General features: G+C 45.3%; 1 protein-coding gene across 1 annotated transcript; it reads left to right on the forward strand.

Annotated features, from left to right (window-relative positions):
- Positions 1-263: 263 nt before the first annotated feature.
- On the forward strand, positions 264-4,351 carry LYPD3 (LY6/PLAUR domain containing 3). Its single transcript, XM_067719885.1, has 5 exons — positions 264-425; positions 984-1,115; positions 1,884-2,054; positions 2,300-2,461; positions 3,322-4,351. The coding sequence occupies exons 1-5, from the start codon at positions 335-337 to the stop codon at positions 3,840-3,842; spliced, it is 1,077 nt and encodes a 358-aa protein (XP_067575986.1). The 5' UTR covers positions 264-334; the 3' UTR covers positions 3,843-4,351.
- The last annotated feature ends 19,927 nt before the right edge of the window (positions 4,352-24,278 follow it).

Below are 24,278 nucleotides of genomic sequence, written 5' to 3' on the forward strand. Positions count from 1 at the left end.
CGGCCCAAAGCCTGCACTCATTCAGCATTTACTGAGTGTTGAATGTTGAGTAGACCCTCTGTGTGAGCCTTATATCCTCTCCCCACCGCCACAAACACACAGACTTTCTCCTGGGAACTGCCAGGGAACCTTGACTCCCGCCCTTTCACTCCTTGGCAGTGGTGCGTGACGCATCCGGGGGCGGGTGTCACGCCCCACAGCTGAGGCTGATTTGGCCTGGTTGGGCAAGGCCAGGGTTGCCTGGGGCGAGGTTACTCATCCTGGGCTCACGTAAGAGGACCCGGGTTGGGAGGCGGCACAGCTAGAGTGGAAGCCGAGAGAGCAGGACGGAACCATGGACCCCGCCAGGAAAGCAGGCTCCCGGGTAGCGATCTGGACAACGGGCTGGCTGCTGCTGCTGCTGCCTCCGCTGCTGCTTCTAGAAGGTGAGTCTGCTGCCGGAAGGGGGCGGAGGGGATAGAGTGGGAGCTCTAGGGAGGGTTCCCCCACCCCATACAGAGCGGGCTTGTGGGAAGGATCTCCCATCCTGGGCAGAGGGGTCGGGGGAGGGGGTGGGCTGCGGGAAGGTTCCCTACCCTGGGCAGAGGGGACTGTGGGAAAATTTCTTCCATCCTAAGCAGACGGGGGGCTGTGGGAAGGGATCCCTCACCGAGCTGACTTGACTGTGGGTAAAATTCTCCCATCCTGAGTGGAGAACTGTAGGAAGAAGTGCCCCCACCCCCGTCTATGGCAGGGATCCCCCACCTTGGGCATAAAGGGCTGTGGGAAAGATGCTCCCACTGCAGGCATAGGACGTTTGACGGAAAGGGTCACAATGTATCTCCTGGCCTCAGACTTGCGGCTAGGTTTTCCTTACGCCGCCCTGGAAAAGGGTGTGCAATAGGATTGCACAGGGACAGAGGGAGTGGGAACGACTATTTCTCCTTTGGGGGTTGGAGGCTTCAGTAGGGATAGCTCAGTTCTACCTGCCTCTGTACCCCCAGGAGCGCAGGCCCTGGAGTGTTACAGCTGCGTGCAGAAAGCCGATGACGGATGCTCTCCGCAGAAGACTAAGACGGTGAAGTGCGCGCCAGGCATGGACGTCTGCACAGAGGCCGTAGGGGCGGTGGAGTCTAGTGAGTGGGGCCTCCGGGTCCTTGCGTACTCCTTTACGCTCCTCCATCTGGGCCCCTCCTCCTTATGGTCCCGCCCCTCCCTCTGAATTTGGCCACACCCCCTTGAACGCAGCCCCATCCTTCCCTTTCAGCCTGGCGTGGGCCCTTCAACACAACCACGCCATTAGGGCTTAGAGGGATGAGGACGGAGAGTTGCGCATGAGTGGCGTGAACTGGGAGAACCCTGATCTGGGACCTCGTCTCCTTCAAGGGCACACCCTATCCATTTGCCCTGGACCACTGAGATCTCCCTACCCACTTCTGTCCCTGCCAGAATCCTCTCTACCCCAGCCTCCCCCATCCAATGGGGCCCTTGGAGATGGAGATCCCTCTAGAGGTCTTCTCCTAAAATCCCTAGGCTGAGGCTCCGCCCCTCTGACCCGCCCCTGTCTGCGGCCACGGCTCCTAGGAGGCCCCATCCGTCTCTGATCCTGTGCCTTTTTTGTCGGTCTCAGCTCCTTCTGATGCTGCTCCCTGCGGTTCCGACTCCCTATGGTCGTGCTCCGTCTTAGCTCCACTCTTGGCACTCCCGCGTCGATTGTGTCCAGTGTCTATCAGCCTGTCTGTCCCCTCAGACTCCTCTCTTTCAGGTTCCGCCCCTCGGTCTGTTGTTCTTTCCCCTCGGATCGGCTCTTTCTGAGGCCCTAGCCCTCCCACCCTGGCCTATTCTCTGGTGCCGGTCTATTCCAGGCCCCGCCCCTCTGACCCCGCCCCCTCCCCTCTCCGCAGTCCACGGGCAATTCTCGGTGGCAGTGCGGGGCTGCGGTTCGGGACTCCCGGGCAAGAATGATCGCGGACTGGACCTTTACGGGATTCTGGCTTTCGTCCAGCTGCATCAGTGCTCCCAGGACCGCTGCAACGCGAAGCTCAACCTCACCTCGCGAGCACTCATCCCCGCAGGTCGGTGGGGGCAGCGCCGCAAGCTCAGGGACGGAGCCATGTCTGGGCTGAGCGGCTAGGGGCGGTCGCAAGAGGAAGGCGGGAGAACTCCGTAGGGGCTGGGGGCGGGGCCACGCCCTGGGGCGGGATTATAGGCTGAGCTGAGTGTCCGTCGAGGGGCGGAGACGTGGTCTGGAGGGACGCGGAGCAGGGCTGTGCTTCCTGAACCCTCTCGACCCCTTCCTTCCTCCCCGCCCCTCTCGCAGGCAATGAGAGTGACTACGAGCCTAATGGGGTCGAGTGCTACAGCTGCGTGGGGCTGAGCCGCAAGGAGTGCCAGGGTACGGCGCCGCCCGTCGTGAGGTGCTACAACGCCAGCGACCACTTGTACAAGGGCTGTTTCGACGGCAACGTCACCTTGACGGCAGGTGAGTGAGCTCGAAGCACCGGGCCTTCACAGGTTGTGGTAGCCTTTCTGAGGTCTCATGGGTGGTAGGTAGACCTTTACCCAAAGGGTTCCCCCACCTCAGCGCATTCTGGGAACTGAAGGCCTAAGTTCGTGGCTTGTCCTAGAGCATCTTGAGAAATGCAGTCCTATTCCCAGTATAGCACGGGAATAGGAATGCTTTTGTCCTAGAGTTTTTGGGGAAATACAATTTTCATAGAGGCCTGCCAGGTGCAGAATGGGAGGATGTACAATGGGAAATGTATTTAAGCCTCCAAGCTTCTGCCCAGGCATCGTGGGTAGTGTAGTTCTGACTCCTTAAAACTGAAGGGTTAGTGTCCCCACTTGTCCCAAAGTATTAGGAGAGATGTAGTTCAGCCTCCTGGCCTCTGCTTCAGGGAACCATGGGAGATGTTCTTCAAATTCCATCCTCTGCCAGGTGTATTATGGCAAATGTAATTCTGACTCTAAGACTGAATTTTGGTGGGGGTGGTGTGAGGGGTGGGGGGAGAGAGGGAGGCAATGGTCTTCTGCTCTTTCCTCGTGTGAGAGGTGTTGTATCCCAGTTCAAACCTTTCTTCCAAGGCATTGTGGGACTTGTAGTTCATTCTACACATTTTTCCTCTCAAAGTACTATGGGAAATGTGGTCCACCGTGTGCCAAAGACAGTGGGACAGTGTTTCTCAAAGTGGGGCCCTAATTGAGACTTTGGGTTTAATGGATGCAGAGTCCTTCTGTCCCCTGTTTTGGGTCTTCTTGCTCTTGTCTTGCCCCTAAGTTTCATTCTGGCTGTGCCTACCCCCTCCCTCCAACCACGGACCTACCTGTGTCTCCCTCCTGCAGCTAATGTGACTGTATCCTTGCCTGTCCGGGGCTGCGTCCAGGATGAGTCCTGCACCCGGGATTCAGCGACAGGCCCAGGGTTCACGCTCAGCGGCTCCTGCTGCCAGGGGTCCCGCTGTAACTCGGACCTCCGCAACAAGACCTATTTCTCCTCTCAATTCCCGCCCCTTGTCCTGCTGCCCCCTCCTCGGTCCACCACTCTGGCTGCAAACAACTCTGTCAGTACTTCTGCCCCAACCCTGGCCTCCGCTTCCACCACCAAACCCACCCCAGCCCCGTCCTCCACTTCCACCACCAAACCCACCCCAGCCCCAGCCAGCCAGACTTCTCCAAAAGAGGTCGAACCTGAGACCTCCCAGGTGGAGGAATCTACATCGGCTGGAGGTACTAGTGGCCACCAAGACCGTAGAAATATTGGGCAGTACCCCATAAAAGATGGGCCCCCTAATAAAGGCTCTGCAGCTCCTTCAGTGGGGTGGGTGGCTCTTCTGTTGGCTGTGGCTACTGTCACCTTACTATGAACTTCTCTACCTCTTGCCCTACTTCCTTGGCCATGGGTACCCTCCCTTCCCATTACTCCCTCTTCCACCACTGGACTGGGCTGGCCCAGCCCCTGTTCTCCCTAGCTTTTGCTGCACTGGTTTGCGGCTTTGGGACAGAAAGTTACCATTGTATATATCCTGCCAGGGTGTTCCAGCTTTTTGAGGGCAGCAACTGTATCCCCCTCATCTTTGTCTCTCCCTGGTCTTCTCCTGGTGCCTAGGTCAGAGGGAAGTCAGAGCTGTCCCAGGGAAGGTGGGAGAGACAGTGATAAGCTTCGTATTCGCTTTCTCACAGTCAACCTGGAATAGGAGAGATGGGGTCTGAGGGCTCTGCCTCCTGCCCCTGAATCTTTGTGGGAATCATTTTTTGGCATCTTCTTTGTCTTCTTTTATAGACTGTGAGCTCCTCAAGGGCAGGGACCGTGCCTTACGCCTCAGTGTGGTCAATGTCTGGCACATAAGGCTTCAATAAAAGTTTAATTACTTTGTATAGTGTTTTAAAGGAGTTATTTCTACCTCATTGCTGACCTACCTCAGTATAACCTACCTGAGATATTTCTACCTCCTGAAGCTGAGCTAGGGTGGGAATGCCAAGACTGAAACGGAGAAACTGAGATCCGGAGTCGCAGCCCCGGGGGACGTTGGTTTTGAACACTTTTCACCTCCTGAGGTTTAGCCGTGCTTATGGGTGATCCCACTGGTGAGGGGGAGACCGGGCGAGACCATTGAGCAGTATGAAGGGGTGAATGGTACTCTTAGCAATGTTTGGGAGCAGAGGGGAGCTTTGTTTCACAGGTTTGTACACGGTCCTCAGGCCCCACCAACTTTGCCGTCGGTTTTTTTTTCTTTTAAATAAATGTATTTATTTATTTTTATTTATTTTTGGCTGTGTTGGGTCTTCGTTGCTGCGCGCGGGCTTTCTCTTGTGGCGAACGGGGGCTACTCTTCGCTGCGGTGCACGGGCTTCTCATTGTGGTGGCTTCTCTTGTTGCGGAGCACGGGCTCTAGGCGCGGGGGCTTGAGTAGTCGTGGCACGTGGGCTCAGTAGTTGTGGCTCACAGGCTCTAGAGCGCAGGCTCAGTCGTTGTGGCACACGGGCTTAGTTGCTCTGCGGCGTGTGGCATCTTCCCAGACCAGGGCTGGAACCTATGTCCCCTGCATTGGCAGGCGGATTCTTAACCACTGAGCCACAAGGGAAGCCCCTCATCGATCTGGTTTCTTAAGAATCATTGTACAACACGGGGAATATAGCCAATATTTTTTTAGTAACTGTAAATGGAAAGTAACCTTTAAAAATTGTATATAAAAAAATAGCCTAGCTTAATGATTAAAAAAAAAAAAAAGAATCATTCAGTGGCTTGGCCCCGGCATCCCACCTGTCCAGAGGGCTTGTGGGTGCCGCTGTCCACTTTTGCTTCCTCTTGGGGACTTCGGGCCTGAGTCCCACCACCATCTCCTCCAATCAGATGAAAGCTTGGGCGCCCAGGGAGGAAAAGCCTGGCTTAGGAAGACCGTGGCAGGCTTCGGGACTGCTTGATGGAGGGGAAGCAGGTGTGCAGAATGGTGAGATAATAGTAATACTGGGAATTCGCTGGTGGTCCAGTGGTTAGGACTCCCCGCTTTCACTGCTGTGGCCTGGGTTCAATCCCTGGTCCAGAAAATACAATCCTGGAAGCCACGTGGCACGGCCAAAAAAAAAAAAAAAAAAGTAATACTGCTGATATTACCATTCATAGTAGGGAGTAGTGTGAGTTAATAATAAAATAACAGTAAATAGTGATTATAGTAACAAAATAGGGAATAAGAGCCTGAGCAACAAACAATATCAGTATCAGTAATAGTAACTATAGATATGGGAATGTTAATCATTTAAAAGAGTCTTACCAGATGGCCGGCTTGGGCTAAGGTTGTTTGCACCCATCATTTCACTTAATTTTCCATTTAAATTCTCAGATGGGATGATTGGGAAAACGCAGGCTCAGAATGGTAAAGTAATTTAACCCACAGCAAGTATAAATTTATTATGTGCCAGATACTGGTTTAAATGCTGTACTTGGATTAACATATTTAATCTACACAACCATCCTATGAGTTAAGTATTAATCATCCGCTTTTTATAAAGATGACAAAACCAGGCCCAGAGAGGTTGAGTAACTTGCCTCGGGTCACCCAGCTAATAAGCAACGGAGTCCAAATTGGAACCCAGGCAGACCGGCCTTATAGAGCATGAACAAGAGGGCTGTAACTTTCCCCTCAGCTTAACTAAACTTTAGATAGACTTGTTCTTGCCCCTAAAGTACTGTCCTCCCTCTCACCCTGGTCCCTGACAGAATCCAGATGACCTAACCACAGATGCCCCGGACCTCCTGTTTCTTAGAGCATTTGCTTTAGAAAACTTGTCATTGTAAATTCTTTCTCTGCTCTTTTGAGATGTATATGAATCTGTTTAAAAGCCTCTTGCCAGTTTTACAAGCCAGGAAATGTGTTTCACAAGGACCTGGGAGCTATCTCTTTGAAATATAAACGTCAAAGGAGATAGCACCTCTATCTCCCGGTTTCCCTAGAAGCCTGACTTCAATGGGGACCTTTCTCCAAGTTGTGAAACTACCCCTTGTCCGGAAGATGCAGGAAAGTTTCCTTTTCCTTCAGGTGAAGCCAATTCGCAAACATGACCTACTACCCCCTCAACCCCCACCCCAGTTCTTTTTTTAAAAAAAATTATTTATTTTATTTATTTTTGGCTGCGTTGGGTCTTCGTTGCTGTGCATGGGCTTTCTCGTTGTTGTGAGCGGGGGCTACTCTTCATTGCGGTGTGCGGGCTTCTCATTATGGTGGCTTCTCTTGCTGCGGAGCACGGGCTCTAGGTGCACGGGTGTCAGTAGCTGTGGCACGCAGGCTCAGCAGCTGTGGCTCACAGGCTCCAGAGCGCAGGCTCAGCAGCCGTGGCGCATGGGCTTAGCTGCTCCGCGTTATATGGGATCCTCCCAGACCAGGGCTCAAACCCGTGTCCCCTGTATTGGCAGGCGAACTCTTAACCATTGCGCCACCAGGGAAGCCCCCCACCCCAGTTCTTAAAAACCCAACTGCCTTGTGTTTCAGCTGCATTGAGTTCAGACTGAGTTCTGGCCTCTGTCTCTTTTTGGAACACTTTGAATGAAGACTTCTTGCCTGTCCAACTTGTCCCGTGCAGTTTTTGCTTTGACAAGCAGGACCTGCTAACCAGCGTGTTAACACTCTTCAGAGGTAACTCCGAGTCTGTTTTTTGCCATCTTGGTGGCGTAGGTCAGAGGACTCCGGGGTTTCTGAGGGTGTTGAGGCTGGAAATCCTCCTTTTATTACCTGTCACTCCGTGCGGGTGTTTTCTCATCTTTGGAGGAGGTGCCAAAGTGGGGAAGCAGGTGAGGAAGGATGATATTTTTTTGGAAAGGAAAATCAGCTCTTATACAGATACAAGATGAACACGTGTCAAAGATTTCATTTCACTCATTTATGAATGAGGGGACCCATACAATGTTACAGCCAGTTCAAAGGAGAATTCCAAGAACACACACAGGTAGGAGCTCGGGAATGCTGAAATAAATTTATGAGTGGCTGTTGAACTGGTCAGTAACCACAGGGAAATAATCAACTGTATTCCGCCAGGCAGGAATCTTTTGCATTGCTCTCAGCTTACCATCGGTTTAGTATTACTATCATAGTTTAAGACAGTGAAAGGTGGAGCTAACCCAGAAGGGTGTGGAGACAGCACACCCAGTAATCCCTTCTGCCCATTACAAAGGCTTTTACCTCTGAAAGCCCCCGTGTGTTGTGAAGGCCCCGACACAGTCTGTCCTGACACGGCGCCCTGTGAGTTGGGGTAGGGCATTTTGCGAGCACAGATGAGGGACGGAGGAAAGATGCCTTCCAGGTGTGGGTCCCATATTGCTGGTGGTACCCCTCTCACCTCCACATCCATGTAGCCGCCTAATGTTGTCCATTTCAGAGACTATGTTAGTTTCCTCGGGCTGCGGTAGCAAAGTATCACAAACTGGGTGGCTTAAGACGTCAGAAATTTATTGACTCATCGTTTGGGAGGCCGGAAGTCCGAAATCAAGGTGTTGGTAGGGCCATACTCCCTTCAAAGCCTCTAGGGGAGAACGCCTGTCTTGCCGCTTCCAGCTTCTGGTAGCCCCGGGCGTTCCTTGGCTTCTTCTTCAATCTCCAGTCTCTGCCTTCTTCTTCACATGGGTATGTGCTGGTATGACTATTCTTCACATGTCCAAATTTCCCTTTTTCTGAGGTCATATTAGATATGAGTCATCTTAACTTGATAAAATATGCAAAGACCTTATTGCCAAATAAGGTCACATTCATAGGTCCTGTGGGGTTGGGACTTCAACATACCTCTTTTGAGGGGGGCACAGTTTCCCTCATAACAAAGACACAGTGTAGAATAGAGACTGAGAGGCCAGACTTGTGTCAGACATGTTTAAATCTCAGCTGTGTAACTACTCTATACCTTGTTTTATTCTGAGTGAAACTGAGCTGGGAAATTCTCTCGAAGTCCCAGTTTCCTTATCTCTTAAATGGGGATAATAGTTCCTGCCTTTAGGACTCTTCTGAGACTTGAACTTGTTCATGTAAGTCAAGTACAGTGCCTGGCATATAGTAAGTGCTCAGCATATAGGGAACCAGCAAGATAGTACAGTTAATTCAAAAGCTTGTGGATGAGATGAAGTATATTTAGTCATCGAAAGCAAGAATGCTGAAATAAGATTGAAAACTGAGATTCAAAATGAATTCTGGTCTTACAGGGTGATAAAACCTTAATTTCTGGGGCTTTACTGTTTACTGGGCAGAAATCATTCCATCAGAAAGCATTTGCCTCTTTACCAGACAAAAACCATTTGCAGCTTACCAATCTTCTTATCATTTGCAAAGTTAATATCTAAACTTTATAGAGTTTGGGCCCTAATCAATAATAAATAGTAAGACATATTCCTGTTACCCCCAGAGAATCAGATAATCCCTGAGTGGGTCTGTTATATGTGGTTCCCCTTTTATTTTATTTCTAAGTTTTAGATCATCATGGCCTAACAGAAGTATATTGCAAAACATTTAAATTACATATGTAATTAAAAATTTTTTAGTGTTCACATCAAACAGGTAAAAAGAAGCAATGAATTTTAATAAAATATTTTAATGCAAGTATTATTTAAATTTCTAGTCAGTATGAAAGCGTTATTCGTGAGATATTTTGGGGGGAGTTGTACTAAGTCTTTGGAGTCCCATGTGTATTTTATGCTTATATTACATTTCAATTCACACTAGTCACGTCTCCAGTGCTCAATATCTAAAGCTTCAGAACTTTGTATAAATGGAAATATACTGTATACTGTACTCTTTTGTGTAAGGCTTCTTTCACTCAACAGAATGTGGTGGGTTTTTTTGATAAACTTATTTATGTATTTATTATTTAATTTTGGCTGCGTTGGGTCTTTGTTGGTGCGTGCGGGCTTTCTCTGGTTGTTGTGAGCAGGGGCTACTCTTTGTTGCGGTGCACGGGGTTCTCATTGCGGTGGCTTCTCTTGTTGTGGAGCACGGACTCTAGGCGCGGGCTTCAGTAGTTGTGGCTCGTGTGCTTCAGTAGTTGTGGCTCGCGGGCTCTAGAGCGCAGGCTCAGTAGTTGTGGCGCACAAGCTTAGTTGCTCCGTGGCATGTGGGATCTTCCTGGACCAGGGCTCAAACCCGTGTCCCCTGCATTGGCAGGCGGGTTCTTTACCACTGCACCACGAGGGAAGTCCTGGAATGTGGTATTATCCCAGTTTGTTCATTCATTCTTCTATTGATGGACACCTGTTTCCAGTTTGGGGCTATCATGAATAAAGCTGGTATGACTATTCTTGTATACTTGTTTTTATGAACATAGGCTTTCATTGCATAAACACTAGGAGTGGAATTACTGTGTCAAAGAATGGGGGAATATTTAGTTTAATAAGAAACCAGCAGACCCTTTTCAAAATTGGTTATCCTATTTCACTGTCCTACACTATTTTACTAAAATTAGAATTCCTGTTACTCTGTGTTGTCATCAACATATTGTGTTGTCAGTAGGTCTTTTTTTTTAAAGTTGTACTTATTTATTAGAATTTTTAAAATTATTTATTTTTGGCTGCATTGGGTCTTCGTTGCTGTGCATGGGCTTTCTCTAGTTGTGGCGAGTGGGGGCTACTCTTCCTTGTGATGCACGGGCTTCTCATTGCAGTGGCTTCTCTTGTTGTGGAGCACGGGCTCTAGGCATGTGGGCTTCAGTAGTTGTGGCACGTGGTCTCAGTAGTTGTGGCTCGCGGGCTCTAGAGCGCAGGCTCAGCAGTTGTGGCGCACGGGCTTAGTTGCTCCTCGGCATGTGGGATCTTCCCGGACCAGGGCTCAAACCCGTGTCCCCTGCATTGGCAGGCAAATTCTTAACCACTGTGCCAGCAGGGAAGTCCCAATAGGTCTTTTAAATTTTATCCATTCTGGTAGGTGTGTTGTGGTACCTAATTGTGGTTTTAATATGCATTTCCCTGAAGTCTAATCTTTTTTGTTTTGTCTTTTTTTTATTTTGGCCGTGCTCCATGGCCTGCGGGAACTTAGTTCCCTGACCAGGGATGGAACTCACGCCCCCTGCAGTGGAAGCACGGAGTCTTAACCACTGGACCACCAGGGAAGTCCCTAATCATTCAGAGTAATTTTTCACTAGTGTGGTATCCAGTGGGATAATGGGAGGAGCTTTGTGGAGCATTGAGAAGGGATGAAATAGGAAAGCAGGCAAGTATATGGACCCAAAAAGTCTAGGCTGATTTCTAGGCAGAATTAAGGGCTCACTGGAGGTTATATACCACAGATTTAAAGTCAGACTTTTCATCAGGGTTGTGTGATTTTCCTCCAGTGTCAGAGGGAAATCAAAATGGAGCTGGTATTGCTAAGAGAGCTCTCTGGAGCCAGGAGGACGTTAAGGAAGTGTGACTTGTGCACATCTCAGCCTGGGTGAAATCTGATCTTTTGATCAGATCACCTGCCAGAAACTCAAGGTACTTATCAGACCCTACCCTAAAATGACTCGTGGCAGTCTATCTACTTATTGGACTCCTGCCCTAAAACACCTTGTGATTCCTTAAGGACAAACATTTTCTGACTCTCATTAGAGTCCATCACAATTCTCACCAGGCAACTTTTTTTTTAAATTAATTAATTAATTAATTTCCTTTTGGCTGCACACGGGCTTTCTCTAGTTGTGGCGAGTGGGGGCTGCTCTTCTTGCGGTGCGTGGGCTTCTACTTATGGTGGCTTCTCTTGTTGCGGAGCAGGGGCTCTAGGTGTGCGGGCTTAGTAGTTGTGGCTAACGGGCTCCAGAGCTCAGTCTCAGTAGTGGCGCAGGGGCTTAGTTGCTCCGCAGCATGTGGGATCTTCCCGGACCAGGGCTCGAACCCGTGTCCCTTGCATTGGCAGGTGGGTTCTTAACCACTGCGCCACCAGGGAAGTCCCTCACCAGGCAACTTTCAACAGCCTCGTGGCTTTTTATCTTTATGAGCCCCTGACTTTTTCTCTTCCTTGGAACACTCTTTTGGGGTTACCTGAACCTGCGTCTCCCAAATTGCCATTCTTAAGACCCCCAATAAACTCTTTTCTTATTTGCAGCCTCCTGCATTCTTTTTTTTTGGTTGACACCAGCTCTGGTCACTTACATCACTCTGGTACAAGCATTGAGTGGGTAGAAAGTTGGATACTGGCAGATTGCCTTTCTAATAGGACAAAGCCAGGGACTTGAGAGTATATGGCAAAAGGTGTGATTACAATGACAAAGAGTGGAATTTAAGGTCGGAAGTTGGAAGGACCTGAGTGATATGACAAAATTCATTCATTTATTCATTTGTTCAACACATTTTCATTTAATACTTAACTATGGGTCAGGCATCATGCTGAGTGATGGGGAGATGGCTTTGAACAAGAAGTCATGGTTTATCTGAAAAAGAATATATATACGTGTGTATCTGAATCACTTTGCTGCACACCTGAAACCATCACAACACTGTAAATCAACTATGCTTCAATTTAAGAAAAAGAATGCCAGAATAAATCCAAACGTGTGTGTGTATATATATTATATATATAAATAAATAAAAAATATATTATACATAAAAAATATATATATATAAGGGTATTCCCTGGTGGTCCAGTGGTTAGGGCTCTGTGCTCTCACTGCCGAGTGCCCAGGTTCGATTACTGATCGGGGAACTAGGATCTCACAAGCCACACGGCACAGCCAAAAAAAAAAAAAAAGTCATGGAGGCAACATGGTTGAGTGGTTAAGAGCTTGGATTCTGGAACACACTGCTTGCATTCAAATCTTGGTCCTGCCAGCTATCACCAGGATAACTTGGGCAAGTTATTCAACTTCTCTGTGCCTCGGTTTCCCCATCTTTAAAACAGAAGTGAGTTAGAAATAAGGACATACTCAAAGAATGATGCGGGTGTGTCAGAGAGACACAGGAAGACATCTTAAAGAGGCTTCCTATGACCAAATCTGGAACAAGTTGAAGCTCAGATTAAATAATAAGAGTAAAGGATTATAACCCATTGAATAAAACAAGAATCCGTGACTACAAACTGATAGAAAATCAATGAAAATAAATAAAAAGGAGAGAGCGCATTCTTAGAGTAAAAACTTAATGAATGATGTGGAAGGAATGATGGAATCAAAACATCACCATTTGGCAACCTTTATAATGTTAATTAATTCAGGTAAGATTCAGTCATAGATGCTGTGATATTGTGATTTATAATAAGAAACATATTTGGTCTTCATCCTGGTTTCTGGCACAGAGCTCCTAAAGCCCTTGGAAATTTCCTAAGTGATGAATGTTAAAGGTGTCTTGATACTCATAACAAACCCCTTTCAACCACACCTGAGGTTATGCTTAGGAGGTGACTTTCGGAAAACACCTAAGGATGGGGGATGGTTGCCTGGGGGATCAACCATGTAGTTAGAGGGTTGGAATTTTCAGCCACTCCCCAAGCCCCACCTCCCAGGAGGGGAGAGGGGCTGGAGGTTGAAATCAATCACCAGCGGCCAGTGATTTAATCAATGGTGTCTATGTAATGAAGCCTCCACCAAAATCCCCAAAAAGATGGGGTTCAGAGAGCTTCCGGGTTGGTGAACACATGGAGGTATTGGGAGGGTGGCACATCTGGAAGCTCCCCACCCCCTCCCGGTACCTTGCCCTGTGCATCTCCTCCATCTAGCTGTTTCTGAGTTACATCTTTTTGTAATAAACCAGTAATCCATTAAGTAAAATGTCTCTCTGAGTTCTTTGAATTGCTCAAGCAAATTAATCAACAGAGCGGGTTGTGGGAACCTCTGAGCTATAGCCGGTCAGTCAGAAGCACAGGTGACAAACTGGACTTGTGATTGGCATCTGCAGGTGGTGGGCAGGGGTAGGACTGAGTCTATAACCTGTGGAATCTGATGCTATCTCCCAGTAGATAGTGTCAGAATTAAGTTAATTGCTTGGTGGTGTTGGAGGGAACATACATCCATACACGTTAAAACTAGTGGGTTCAAGTTTGAGGAGTAACAGGATATTTCCCTGGTCACAAATTATCTCTCCACAAGATACTTATTAATTACACAGGGGGAAATAGTGACAAAAATAGGAAAAACCTGGCAGCCACCACTTTCACTAAGTGATCAAAGTTAACATCAATAGTAAGGGAGCAAACAGACATCACGGGCCTCTTGATATGATGCACTGAGAAAGGACACAGCATCGCTTCCGTGGTCTTGGGCAAAATGCGCACAATCTGAATCTAATCACGTGGAAACATCAGCTAAGCCCAAACGGAGGGACATTCTACAAAGTAACCGGCCTCTGCTCTGCAGAAATATCGCTGTCATGGGACACAAAGAATGATGGAGGCTCTGTTACAGAAGAAAGATTTAAAGAGACTTGGAAACCGAATGCACTGCGTGAACAAGGAGTTTCTTTTGCTACAAGAGACATTACTTAAGCAGTTGACAAAAATCTCAAGAAGGTCCAGAAACTAGACACTTTATGTTTGATGTTAATTTCCTGATTTACATAAATGTACAGTGATTATGGAAGAGAATGTCTTTGTTTTTAGGAAATACACACTGATGTATAATTTAGAGGGAGAGTGGTCACCTGCCAGCCTCTTACTCTCAAACTGTTCAGGAGAGAAAAAATATTTCTATAGAGATAGAAAGAAATGTGGTAAAATGTTAACTTTGGGGAACCTGGTTGAAGGGTATATAGGAATTCTTTGTGTCATTTCTGCAGCTTCTCGATAAGCCTGAAATTATGTCAAACACTTCAAAAAGAAAAATAACAGAAACTAGTCATATTATACTAGGCTAAAAGTAAATGAATAATAACATACCTGCCTCAGAGTAGTTGTGAAGATTAAAAGGAGCATATATATCTATATCTATATCTCTCTCAGGATAGTACCTAATTTTTTATTTTGTGCTTTTGCGGTGTTTATAATCTCAAAACAAAACTAGACAAGAATGGGGGGAGAATTGCACCATCAGACAACACATGTCGGTCTGAATGTCAAGTGCAACAGAGCACTGACCTTGGCCATTGGTCTTGTGCTCATCTTTCCGGTAACTATTGCATCCTAGCCAAAAACATTCTTTATTATAGTAAGATAATGCCACTTTGGAGAGTCTCAAAGATGATATACTAAGGGAAAGACGACAAAAGCGTGCACTCTGTATGATTCCATTTATATGAATTTCAGGAAGAAGCAAAACTAGCCTCAAAGTAGTGCTTATATCTGTGGCATGGGTGTGGGTGGTGCACAGTCTTGACCGTGAAAAGATATGAGGGAGTCATCTGGGGTGTAATAAATACTTTATATCTTGATTCATGAAGTCATTACTCAGGTGAATAGAAATATAAATAATGTGTAGGAAATTTATATAACTTTACACTTGATTCATGTACTTTGTTGTATGTCTGTTGCTCTTCAATAAACATTTTTTTAAATAAAAAAAATGAGCTAGGGCTTCCCTGGTGGCGTAGTGGTTGAGAGTCCGCCTACCGATGCAGGGGACACGGATTTGTGCCCCGGTCCAGGAAGATCCCACGTGCCGCGGAGCAGCTGGGCCCGTGAGCCATGGCCGCTGAGCCTGCGTGTCCGGAGCCTGTGCTCCGCAACGGGAGAGGCCACAACAGTGAGAGGCCCGCGTACCGCAAAAAAAAAAAAAAAAAAAAGAGCTAATATCTATAAAACAGATAAGACAGTACCTGGCATCTAGGAAGTACTCACTGAACGTTATTATTTCTTGTATGATTATGTCTCTGATACCTTACAAAGAGTAGATATTTGCCAGATAAATGCTTGCTCAGTTTTTAAAAGCAACCATTGTTTCTATGTGCCAAGCACCATGGGAAGCACTTTCCAGGCACAGCTGAGTATTCAGAGCACTTTTTCTTGTAAAATAGTATTAGCATTTTGCTTTCCAACATTTATTATGAAAAATTTCACACCTACAGACAGGTTGGAAAGATCATGCAAAGCACATCCATTTGCCCACCACTTATTTTTTATTTTGTTTTATATTTTTATTGAAGAATAGTTGATTCACAATGTCGTGTTAGTTTCAGGTATACAGCAGAGTGATTCAGTTTTTTTTAAATATATATATATATATATATTTTTTTTCAGATCCTCTTACCTTATAGATTATTACAAAATATTGAGTATAGTTCCCTGTGCTATACACGGGGTCCTTGTTGGTTATCTATTTTATATATAGTAGTGTGTATATGTATATGTTAATCCCAAACTCCTAAGTTATCCCGCTTTCCCCCCACTTTCCCACCTTTGGTAACCATAAGTTTGTTGTCTATGTCTGTGAGTCTATTTCTGTTTAGTAAATAAGTTCATTTGTATCATTTTTTCAGATTTCACATATAAGCCATATATATCATATGATATTTGTTTTTCTCTGTCTGACTTGCTTCACTCGGTACGATAATCTCTAGGTCCATCCATGTTGCTGCAAATGGCATTATTTCATTCTTTTTTATGACCGAGTAATATTCCAGTGTGTGTGTGTCTCTGTGTGTGTGTGTGTGTGTGTGTGTATCACATCTTTTTTAAAAATTGTTCACTTTATTTATTTATTTATTTATTTTGCGGTACGCGAGCCTCGCACTGTTGTGGCCTCTCCCGTTGCGGAGCACAGGCTCCGGACGCACAGGCTCAGTGGTCATGGCTCACGGGCCCAGCCGCTCCACGGCATGTGGGGTCTTCCCGGACCGGGGCACGAACCCGTGTCCCCTGCATCGGCAGGCGGACTTTCAACCACTGCGCCACCAGGGAAGCCCTATTTATTTTTTAAATTTCATTTTATGTATTTAGTTTTGGCTGTGTTGGGTCTTTGTTGCTACACGCAGGCTTTCTCTAGTTGCGGTGAGCGGGGGCTACTCTTCGTTGCAGTGCGTGGACTTCTCACTGCAGTGGCTTCTCTTGTTGCGGAGCACAGGCTCAAGGCGTGTGGGCTTCAGTAGTTGTGGCACGTGGGCTCAGTAGTTGTGGCTCACGGGCTCTAGAGGGCAGGCTCAGTAGTTGTGGCGCATGGGCTTAGTTGCTCCGCGGCATGTGGGATCTTCCTGGACCAGGGCTCAAACCCATGTCCCCGGCATTGGCAGGCGGATTCTTAACCACGGCGCCACCAGGGAAGTGCCTATCATATCTTCTTTACCCCAGGGCTTCTTTATAAGCCCTGGGCTATTTTGCTGGAGAATTTGTCTGTCAATGGACATTTTTCCCTCCACTTAGATTCAAAAAGTTTTAACTTTTATTTATTTATTTATTTATAACATCTTTATTAGAGTATAATTGCTTTACAATGGTGTGTCAGTTTCTGCTTTATAACAAAGTGAATCGCTTATACATATACATATTAGTTTTAACTTTTTGTGAGGCCCACTTATGGTACTCCATTTAACAGATGCAAACACTGAGGCACAAACAAGATTAAGTTGCTTCCTCAGGGTTTCCCAGAATTAGGATTTGGACCCAGGGAGTCTGACCCTAGAGGGTGCCCCCCAAAACAACTAGTTCTCATGTTAGGTTTTGGGGGACACAGATGGGAAAGCCATGCCCTAACGTCTACATTTCACCATTTAGTGCTGTGCTGTTCAGTAGGTGGCCGCCAGCCACATGTGGCTGCATACATTTAAATTTAAATCATTAAAATTAAATAAAATTTAAAATTCAATTCCTCACTGCTCCTCGAGTGCTCAGATAACCACATGTGGCCATTGTACGAACAGTTTCAGACATAAAGTTTTCCACTATTACAGCTGTCCATGGAAAAATCAATAAACAATCTATAATAGGAATAGAAAATAGTTTTTATTTCAGCCAAACTGAGGACTATAGCCCAGGAGACAAAGATTCAAGAAGCACTTGAAAAAAAGAGAAGCACTTGAATTCTGTTTCGCTGGACTGCAAAATGCAGGAGGCTCATAAAAGCAAAAACCACAGAATTACGTAAATTGTTCGTCAAGAGTCAAGACTGGAGCTGGCAGGAAGTAACGGTGCTTGTTAAGCAAGGATTGGTTGGGGTCAAAAATGGTTGCTTAGTTACAAGGGGACATCTTGAGACCATAAAGGTACAGCTGGCAGCTAGCAGACACTGTTTTGAGAACGGCTGGTGGTGTCCTTGGGTCTGATACAGTTCAGAAAATTCAAGTTCTGTGATGCAGGAACATGTCTGAAATCACATCCACGATGGCCAACTGGCGCCATTTTGAATGCCTGAACCACAGTTACTCCATTTTGATTTTTAAATGCATTCTTTTCTTTCATGGTCAAAGCAGATGTACAATGGATCTTTGATAGGCCACAAAACAGGCTGTTCTAATTAGCATAATTTAAGTTAGGTTAGAAATTCCCTGGTGGTCCAGTGGTTAGGACTCTGTGCTTTCAGTCTCGAGGTCCCAGGTTTGATCCCTGGTAGGGGGACTAAGATCCCACAAGCCACACAGTGTGGCCAAAAAAAAAAAAAAAAAAAGTTTAAGTTAGGTCATGTATAAGCCAGAATGACTTCCCCGTACTTCAATATGTGAAAATTTCTCCCATCACAGCGCTGGACTCTAGTGGGTAATATGGAAAAGACCTATAATTTCAATCCACATGGTGGTGGTGATGTTGGTGAGCATTGGGGTCAGGTTAGAGGGTGTGTCAGCAACAGATTGGGAAAAAATATAACCAGCTGGGTGTTTCCTCCCCTCACTTTTATCTTTAATCTTTTTTTAAAGGCGTTTCATCTGCCCCCATATGGCTGTTATTCTTTCCTACTCTCCACCCTCCCTCTGACCTACCATCAGCATAAATTCAATTGTTAGTCTATTGTAACCCTAATTGCTTTGATCCATATCATGATGAACTTTCCAGTGGGCTGAGTCAGAATTCTTTTTTTTTTTTTTTTTTTTTTTTTTGCGGTTCGCGGGCCTCTCACTATTGTGGCCTCTCCCGTTGCGGAGCGCAGGCTCGGGACGCGCAGGCTCAGCGGCCATGGCTCACGCGCCCGGCCGCTCCGCGGCATGTGGGATCTTCCCGGACCGGGGCACGAACCCGCGTCCCCTGCATCGGCAGGAGGACTCTCAACCACTGCGCCACCAGGGAAGCCCCAGAATTCTTTTTATGCTGGAATCAGTGTCTCTCCTCGTTTTGCTTTAGATTATGTAAATCCACTCACAGGAAAAAGCTGAATGTGGAGTTCGGGGTGGAAAGATCTAAGTTCATAGTCTATATTTATTACCTGTGTGGATTTGGGCAGGTGAGTTCACCTCCTTGAGCCACCGTGTCTCATTTGTAAAATGAGCATCATCGCATGTGCTTCCTAGCGGTAGCGTGAGAATGATGACGATTAGGTCTGTAAGAGCCCTATAGCCAGGTAGAGCGTTTAGTAATTGGTAGCTGCTGTTATTTGCAGACACTTTGTTTTCTGCTTTCTCCACCCGTAATTCTTCAGGGAAATGCATACCTTGTGTGGCACAGAATGCCCCATACAGAAGCAGTATCTGGGGTTTCAAGCTGATGGATTAGAAATCTACAAGGTAGGAGTTCACAAGCACTGTCAGGTATCACGGCCGTGGATTGAAACACAAATTGGGACTTGTGGGCTTTCTTTTCTGCCTTGTTTATTTGAAAAATCTGACAATGCCACTTCAATGAAAACACAGTTAAATGTGTTTAAGAAAAAATCTGATAGAATGTGCTCTTGCATATAATTAAAGAATACCTAGAATATCGCAGTCCCCCCTTTTGAAACAATAATTGTCGAGCCCTTGCAAAGCAATCTCTAGAGTCTACCCTGTCCAATAGAACCTCCCGTGACCATGGAAGTGGCCTGTAGTCTATGCTGTGCAGTGTGGTCACCGAGCTCATGAGTGCATGTTTAAAGGTGGTCGGTTGTGAGAAACTGAAGTTTCAATTTTGTTTAATTTGAATTAAATTTAACCAACCATGTGTGGCTTGTGGCATCCATGTTGGACAGCAAAGCTCTTGATCCACAGACTGAGTGTTGGTGCAAGTGGAATGCTGCTTCTTATAATTGAGTTTGATGAACAAACAGTGGTTCCTGGTTTGGGATCTAAGCATTGACATAATTTCTCCAAGTCTGTTCTTGGGGACTAGTCTCTGCTTTTCAGAATCAGCCCGGCCATGGACTGGCCATTTAGTTTCTCTGAGCCTTGGTTACCCAATGTGTCATATGAAGGATAATCATATTCCTTTTGCAAGGTGTTGTGAAGTCAGGCTGCAATTCTAAACCAGCTCCACCTTTTCCTGGCTATGTGACCTTGGGCAAATTACTTAACCTTTCTCGGCTTCAGTTTCATTAACTTTAAGATGGGAATGAAAGTTACCTTCCTCATAAGATAGTTGTGAGGATTAAGCAGTATCTATAAAGTACTTAGAACGGTGCCTGGGGCATGATACAACCTATATATGTGTTTGCTCTTGTACTATGCTTGTGAAAAGACTGGACAAAAATCGTAGGTCAGGAAATCAATTTAGTAAGTCTCCACCAGTGCTTTTGAGGTCTGTTTCTTTGCTGTGTCTCTTGGAATATATTTTCCTGTGTTATGTTAACCATTTATAAAACCATATTTGATACTACCTTTTTTAAAAAATTGAAGTTGATTTACAAAACGTTTCAGGTATACATTTTTTTTTAAAAAACTTTTTATTGAAGTATACTTGATTTACAATGTTGTGCCAGTCTCTACTGTACAGCAAAGTGACTCAATTATACACATGCATACATTCTTTTTTTAAAAAATTTGTTTATTTTATTTATTTTTGGCTGCGTTGGGTCTTCGTTGTTGCGTGCAGGCTTTCTCTAGTTGCGGCGAGCGGGGGCTACTCTTCGTTGCAGTGAGCGGACTTCTCGTTGTCGTGGCCTCTCCTGTTGCGGAACACGGGCTCTAGGTGCGCGGGCTTCAGTAGTTGTGGCACGCGGATTCAGTGGTTGTGGCTCACGGGCTCTAGAGCGCAGGCTCAGTAGTTGTGGCGGACACGCTTAGTTACTCCACGGCATGTAGGATCTTCCCGGACCAGGGCTTGAACCCGTGTCCCCTGCATTGGCAGGCGGATTCTTAACCACTGCGCCACCAGGGAAGTCCATGTGAGTGTATTTCTGTTTTGTAAAGAAGTTCATTTGTATTATTTTTTAGGTAACACATATAAGTGATATCATGTATTTGTCTTTCTCTGTCTGACTTACTTAGTATGATAATCTCTAGGTCCATCCGCTATTATCTTTTAAAAAAATTTATTTTATTGAAGTATAGTAGATTTACCTGCTATTATCTTTTTAAGCAAGGATATGTTTTGTTTCATGATACTTCTTTCTCTGGAAAGATCTCAGAGTTACAGAAAAGTTGCAAGTACTGTACAAAGAAATTATTTTTCCTAAGCCATGTAATAATGAGTTGCCAATATTATGCCCCGTCACCTATGGGTGTTCAGTGTGTTTCCTACAAACAGGACTGTCTCCTACATAACCGAAGTACAACCTCAAAACTAAAAAGTATTAGCATTAAAACATTACTACCATCTAATCCTCACGCTCCATTCAAGTGTCACCAGTTGTTCCAATAACGGCTTTCACAACAAAGGTTCCAATCTAGACTCTCGCATTCCATTTTGTTGTCACGTCTCTTTTGCTTCCTTTAGTCTGGAAAAATTCTTCATTCTTCCCTTGACCTTCGTGACTCTTGTGAACATTACAGCCCAGTCCTGGGGTAGGATGGCCATGGATTTGATATCTTCTCATGAGCAGATTCTGGTCGGGCATCTTGGGCAGGAGCGTCACAAAAGTGGTGTTAGCATCTTACATCCCATCAGGATATTCTCATTAACGGTGGTGTCTTTCAGGCTCCTCTGCTGTAAAGTTCCCCTTTTCCCCTTTGTGATTAATGTGTTTTCTGGGGAGGTCTTTTGGGGTCATGTAAATACCCTGTTCCTTGTCAGACTTTTGATTTATTCATTTATTTAGTCATGTCAGGATAGACTCATAGCGTCAAGGGATTGTAATCTATTACAGTCATTGTCTATTTTGATGTTCCAGTTGTTTCCAGTTTGACCTGTGGGAGCTCTTTCCAGCTGGCTCCTGTGTCATTTTCGCCTGTCCCCATCATTCTTTTTTCGTTTGTTTGTTTTAGGAGAAGTTAACTGATTTTTTTAAAAAAAATTTTATTGGAGTATAGTTGATTTACAACATTGTGTTAGTTTCAGGTGTGCAGCAAAGTGAATCAGTTATACCTATACATATATCCACTCTTTTTTAGATTCTTTTCCCATATAGGCAATTATAGAGTATTGTGTAGAGTTCCCTGTGCTGTACAGTAGGTCCTTATTAGTTATGTTTTTTTATATATCCCATCATTCTTTAAACTTTTTTTCTACTTCCTGGCACAATAAGATGTGCCAGGCTCGCCTAGTACTTTCCCTGTCCCAGTCCTGGAATTAGTCTTTACTCTGGGAAGCCCTGGGCTATTTTGCTGGAGAATGACGTTTAGAAACCAAGAGTTGGGAGTTCCATGTGGCCACTGCTATTGCCTCTTCCTGTACCCAGGCTCTCTCAGAGTGGGCAGAGGTAGGGAATGTATGTGTGTATATGTGTAGATATAGATTTACATCTATATTCCTTTTTTAAAAATTTTAACTTAAAACATACAGATATGGGTTTATTTGCCAGTCTTTTGATGAGAAGCCTAGGCTTTTCTTTTCTTTTCTTTTTTGAAAAAATCTTTTGGCCATGCTGTGCGGCATGTGGGATCTTAGTTCCCCCACCAGGGATCGAACCTGTGGCCCCTGCATTGGAAGTGCAGAGTCTTAACCACTGGACCACCAGGGAAGTCCCCTAGGCTCCTTTTTTTAAAAAAATTTTTATTGAAACACAGTTGATACAATGTTGTATTAGTTTAATGTGTACAGCAAAGTGATTCATGTACATATATATACATTCTTTTATAAATTCTTTTCCATTATAGGTTATTACAAGATATTGACTATAGTTCCCTGTGCTATACAGTAGGTCCTTATTGGTTATCTACTCCATATATAGTAGCGTGTATATTTTAATCCCAAACTTCTAATTTATCCCTCTTTCCCCCCACCACTTCCCCTTTGGTAACCACAGGTGTGTTGTCTCTGTGAGTCTATCTCTGGTAAATAACTTCATTTGTATCATTTTTTTACATTCCACATGTAAGTGATATCATATGATATTTGTTTTTCTCTGTCTGACTTGCTTCACTCGGTATGATAATCTCTAGGTCCATCCATGTTGCTGCCAATGGCATTATTTCATTCTTTTTTACGGCTGAGTAATATTCCATCTGTGTTTTTTTCTACATCTGTCTCTCTATAGTGAAAGTCATGAGTTTACACTGATAACTCCAGTTCCAACCCAGCACTACAGGGCTTATTCTTGTTTTCTCCCTTTACATAATTGTAGCTCATTTCTCCAGCAGTGAGAAATCTGGCTCCCAGTGCCCTTAATATATTTACTTATTTATTCGATCCCCCTGAAAGTAACCAATCTCTTATGGCTGCCACTGCCTGCACCCCTGGCCCCTGAGGTGGAGGCCCTGCTCACCACATTTGGGTCCTGACACCCTATTCTGGGTCCTGTGTGGCCCCTACTCCAACCCCTCTTCCAGACACCTACTTGCTTGTGCTCAGGATAGGAAAGGAGGGGAAGAGATTGATGTGTTTAAAATAGAATAGATTACTGTTTTGCTCTTCCAATATCTACTTTGAAGCTCCTAGCTATTCTTTCCTTTTCTTTTCTGTTCCTTGTTAGAAATGCCAGATTCTGCATAAGTTAAGTGTTCTTTTATTGAACTGGACATAGCTTAAAAATGTTTTCAGTGTAATGCTCACCATAACAGAGGTCACAATGAAGGAAAAGGAGGAGAAAGACGATGAAGAGCAGGAGAATATAGTTGCATAAAAAGCAACAGAGAAGGAAATGACGTAATCGCATTCCTGTATTTTTTCCAAGGTTTGATCTTTGAGGTCCCTGGTTTGTGCTTGAGAAATGGATTTCAACATAAGGCAGGGCTCGTTGGGGACAAGGAAGGTGTGACAGGGGACCTGTCACAGGGGAGGCTCTGCCCGAACTGGCCTTGCTGGTTTCTCTTCTTCCCAGGTTTGTGTTTTAAATGAAGGGCTTATTTAATTTTAATTACATAAGTAATACACGAATACCTCCCCACTGTAAAACATTCGAACAATATAGAGAGAGAGCAAAAAGCCCTTTTGAGAAACGGGAAGTCAACCAGTGACAAAGGGAGGAGTTTGGAGGGCAGTGTGGAACTATTTTTCAAAATGACAAATGCACATCACTTTTGACTTGGCAGTTTTCCTCTTCGGAATTTATCTTACAGGCATGGATCATACGGCCAGCATGAGGTATGCCCAAGTGATATTAATTACGGTAGTGTTCGTAATGGCAATAAAACTAGGAATCACCTAAGTGTTTATTAAAAGGGGTCTGGTTAAGTTAATGATAGTACATTCAGACAGTGTGATGCTCTAAGGGCATTAAAAAAAAAACGAGGTACAGCTCTATGTATTCATCTGGAGAGAGCCTGAAGAGAATCTTAAGTGAAAAGTTAAAGTAAGATGCAGAATTGTGTGCTACCATGGTGTAAAAAACATGACCCGTGTGTGAATGCTTGTATATGCCTAAAATATCGCAGGAAATCACTGTATTCTTGCTTCTGGAAAGGGAATCGGGTGGCCACGGGATGGGGGTGGGAGGAGATTTTCCCATCCCTCCTGATGCATCCTTTATATCCTTCCTGTGTGATCTTGGACAAGCCATGTGTCTTCTCT

Source organism: Pseudorca crassidens, chromosome 20 (assembly GCF_039906515.1).
Source record: "Pseudorca crassidens isolate mPseCra1 chromosome 20, mPseCra1.hap1, whole genome shotgun sequence".
Lineage (NCBI taxonomy): Eukaryota > Metazoa > Chordata > Mammalia > Artiodactyla > Delphinidae > Pseudorca > Pseudorca crassidens.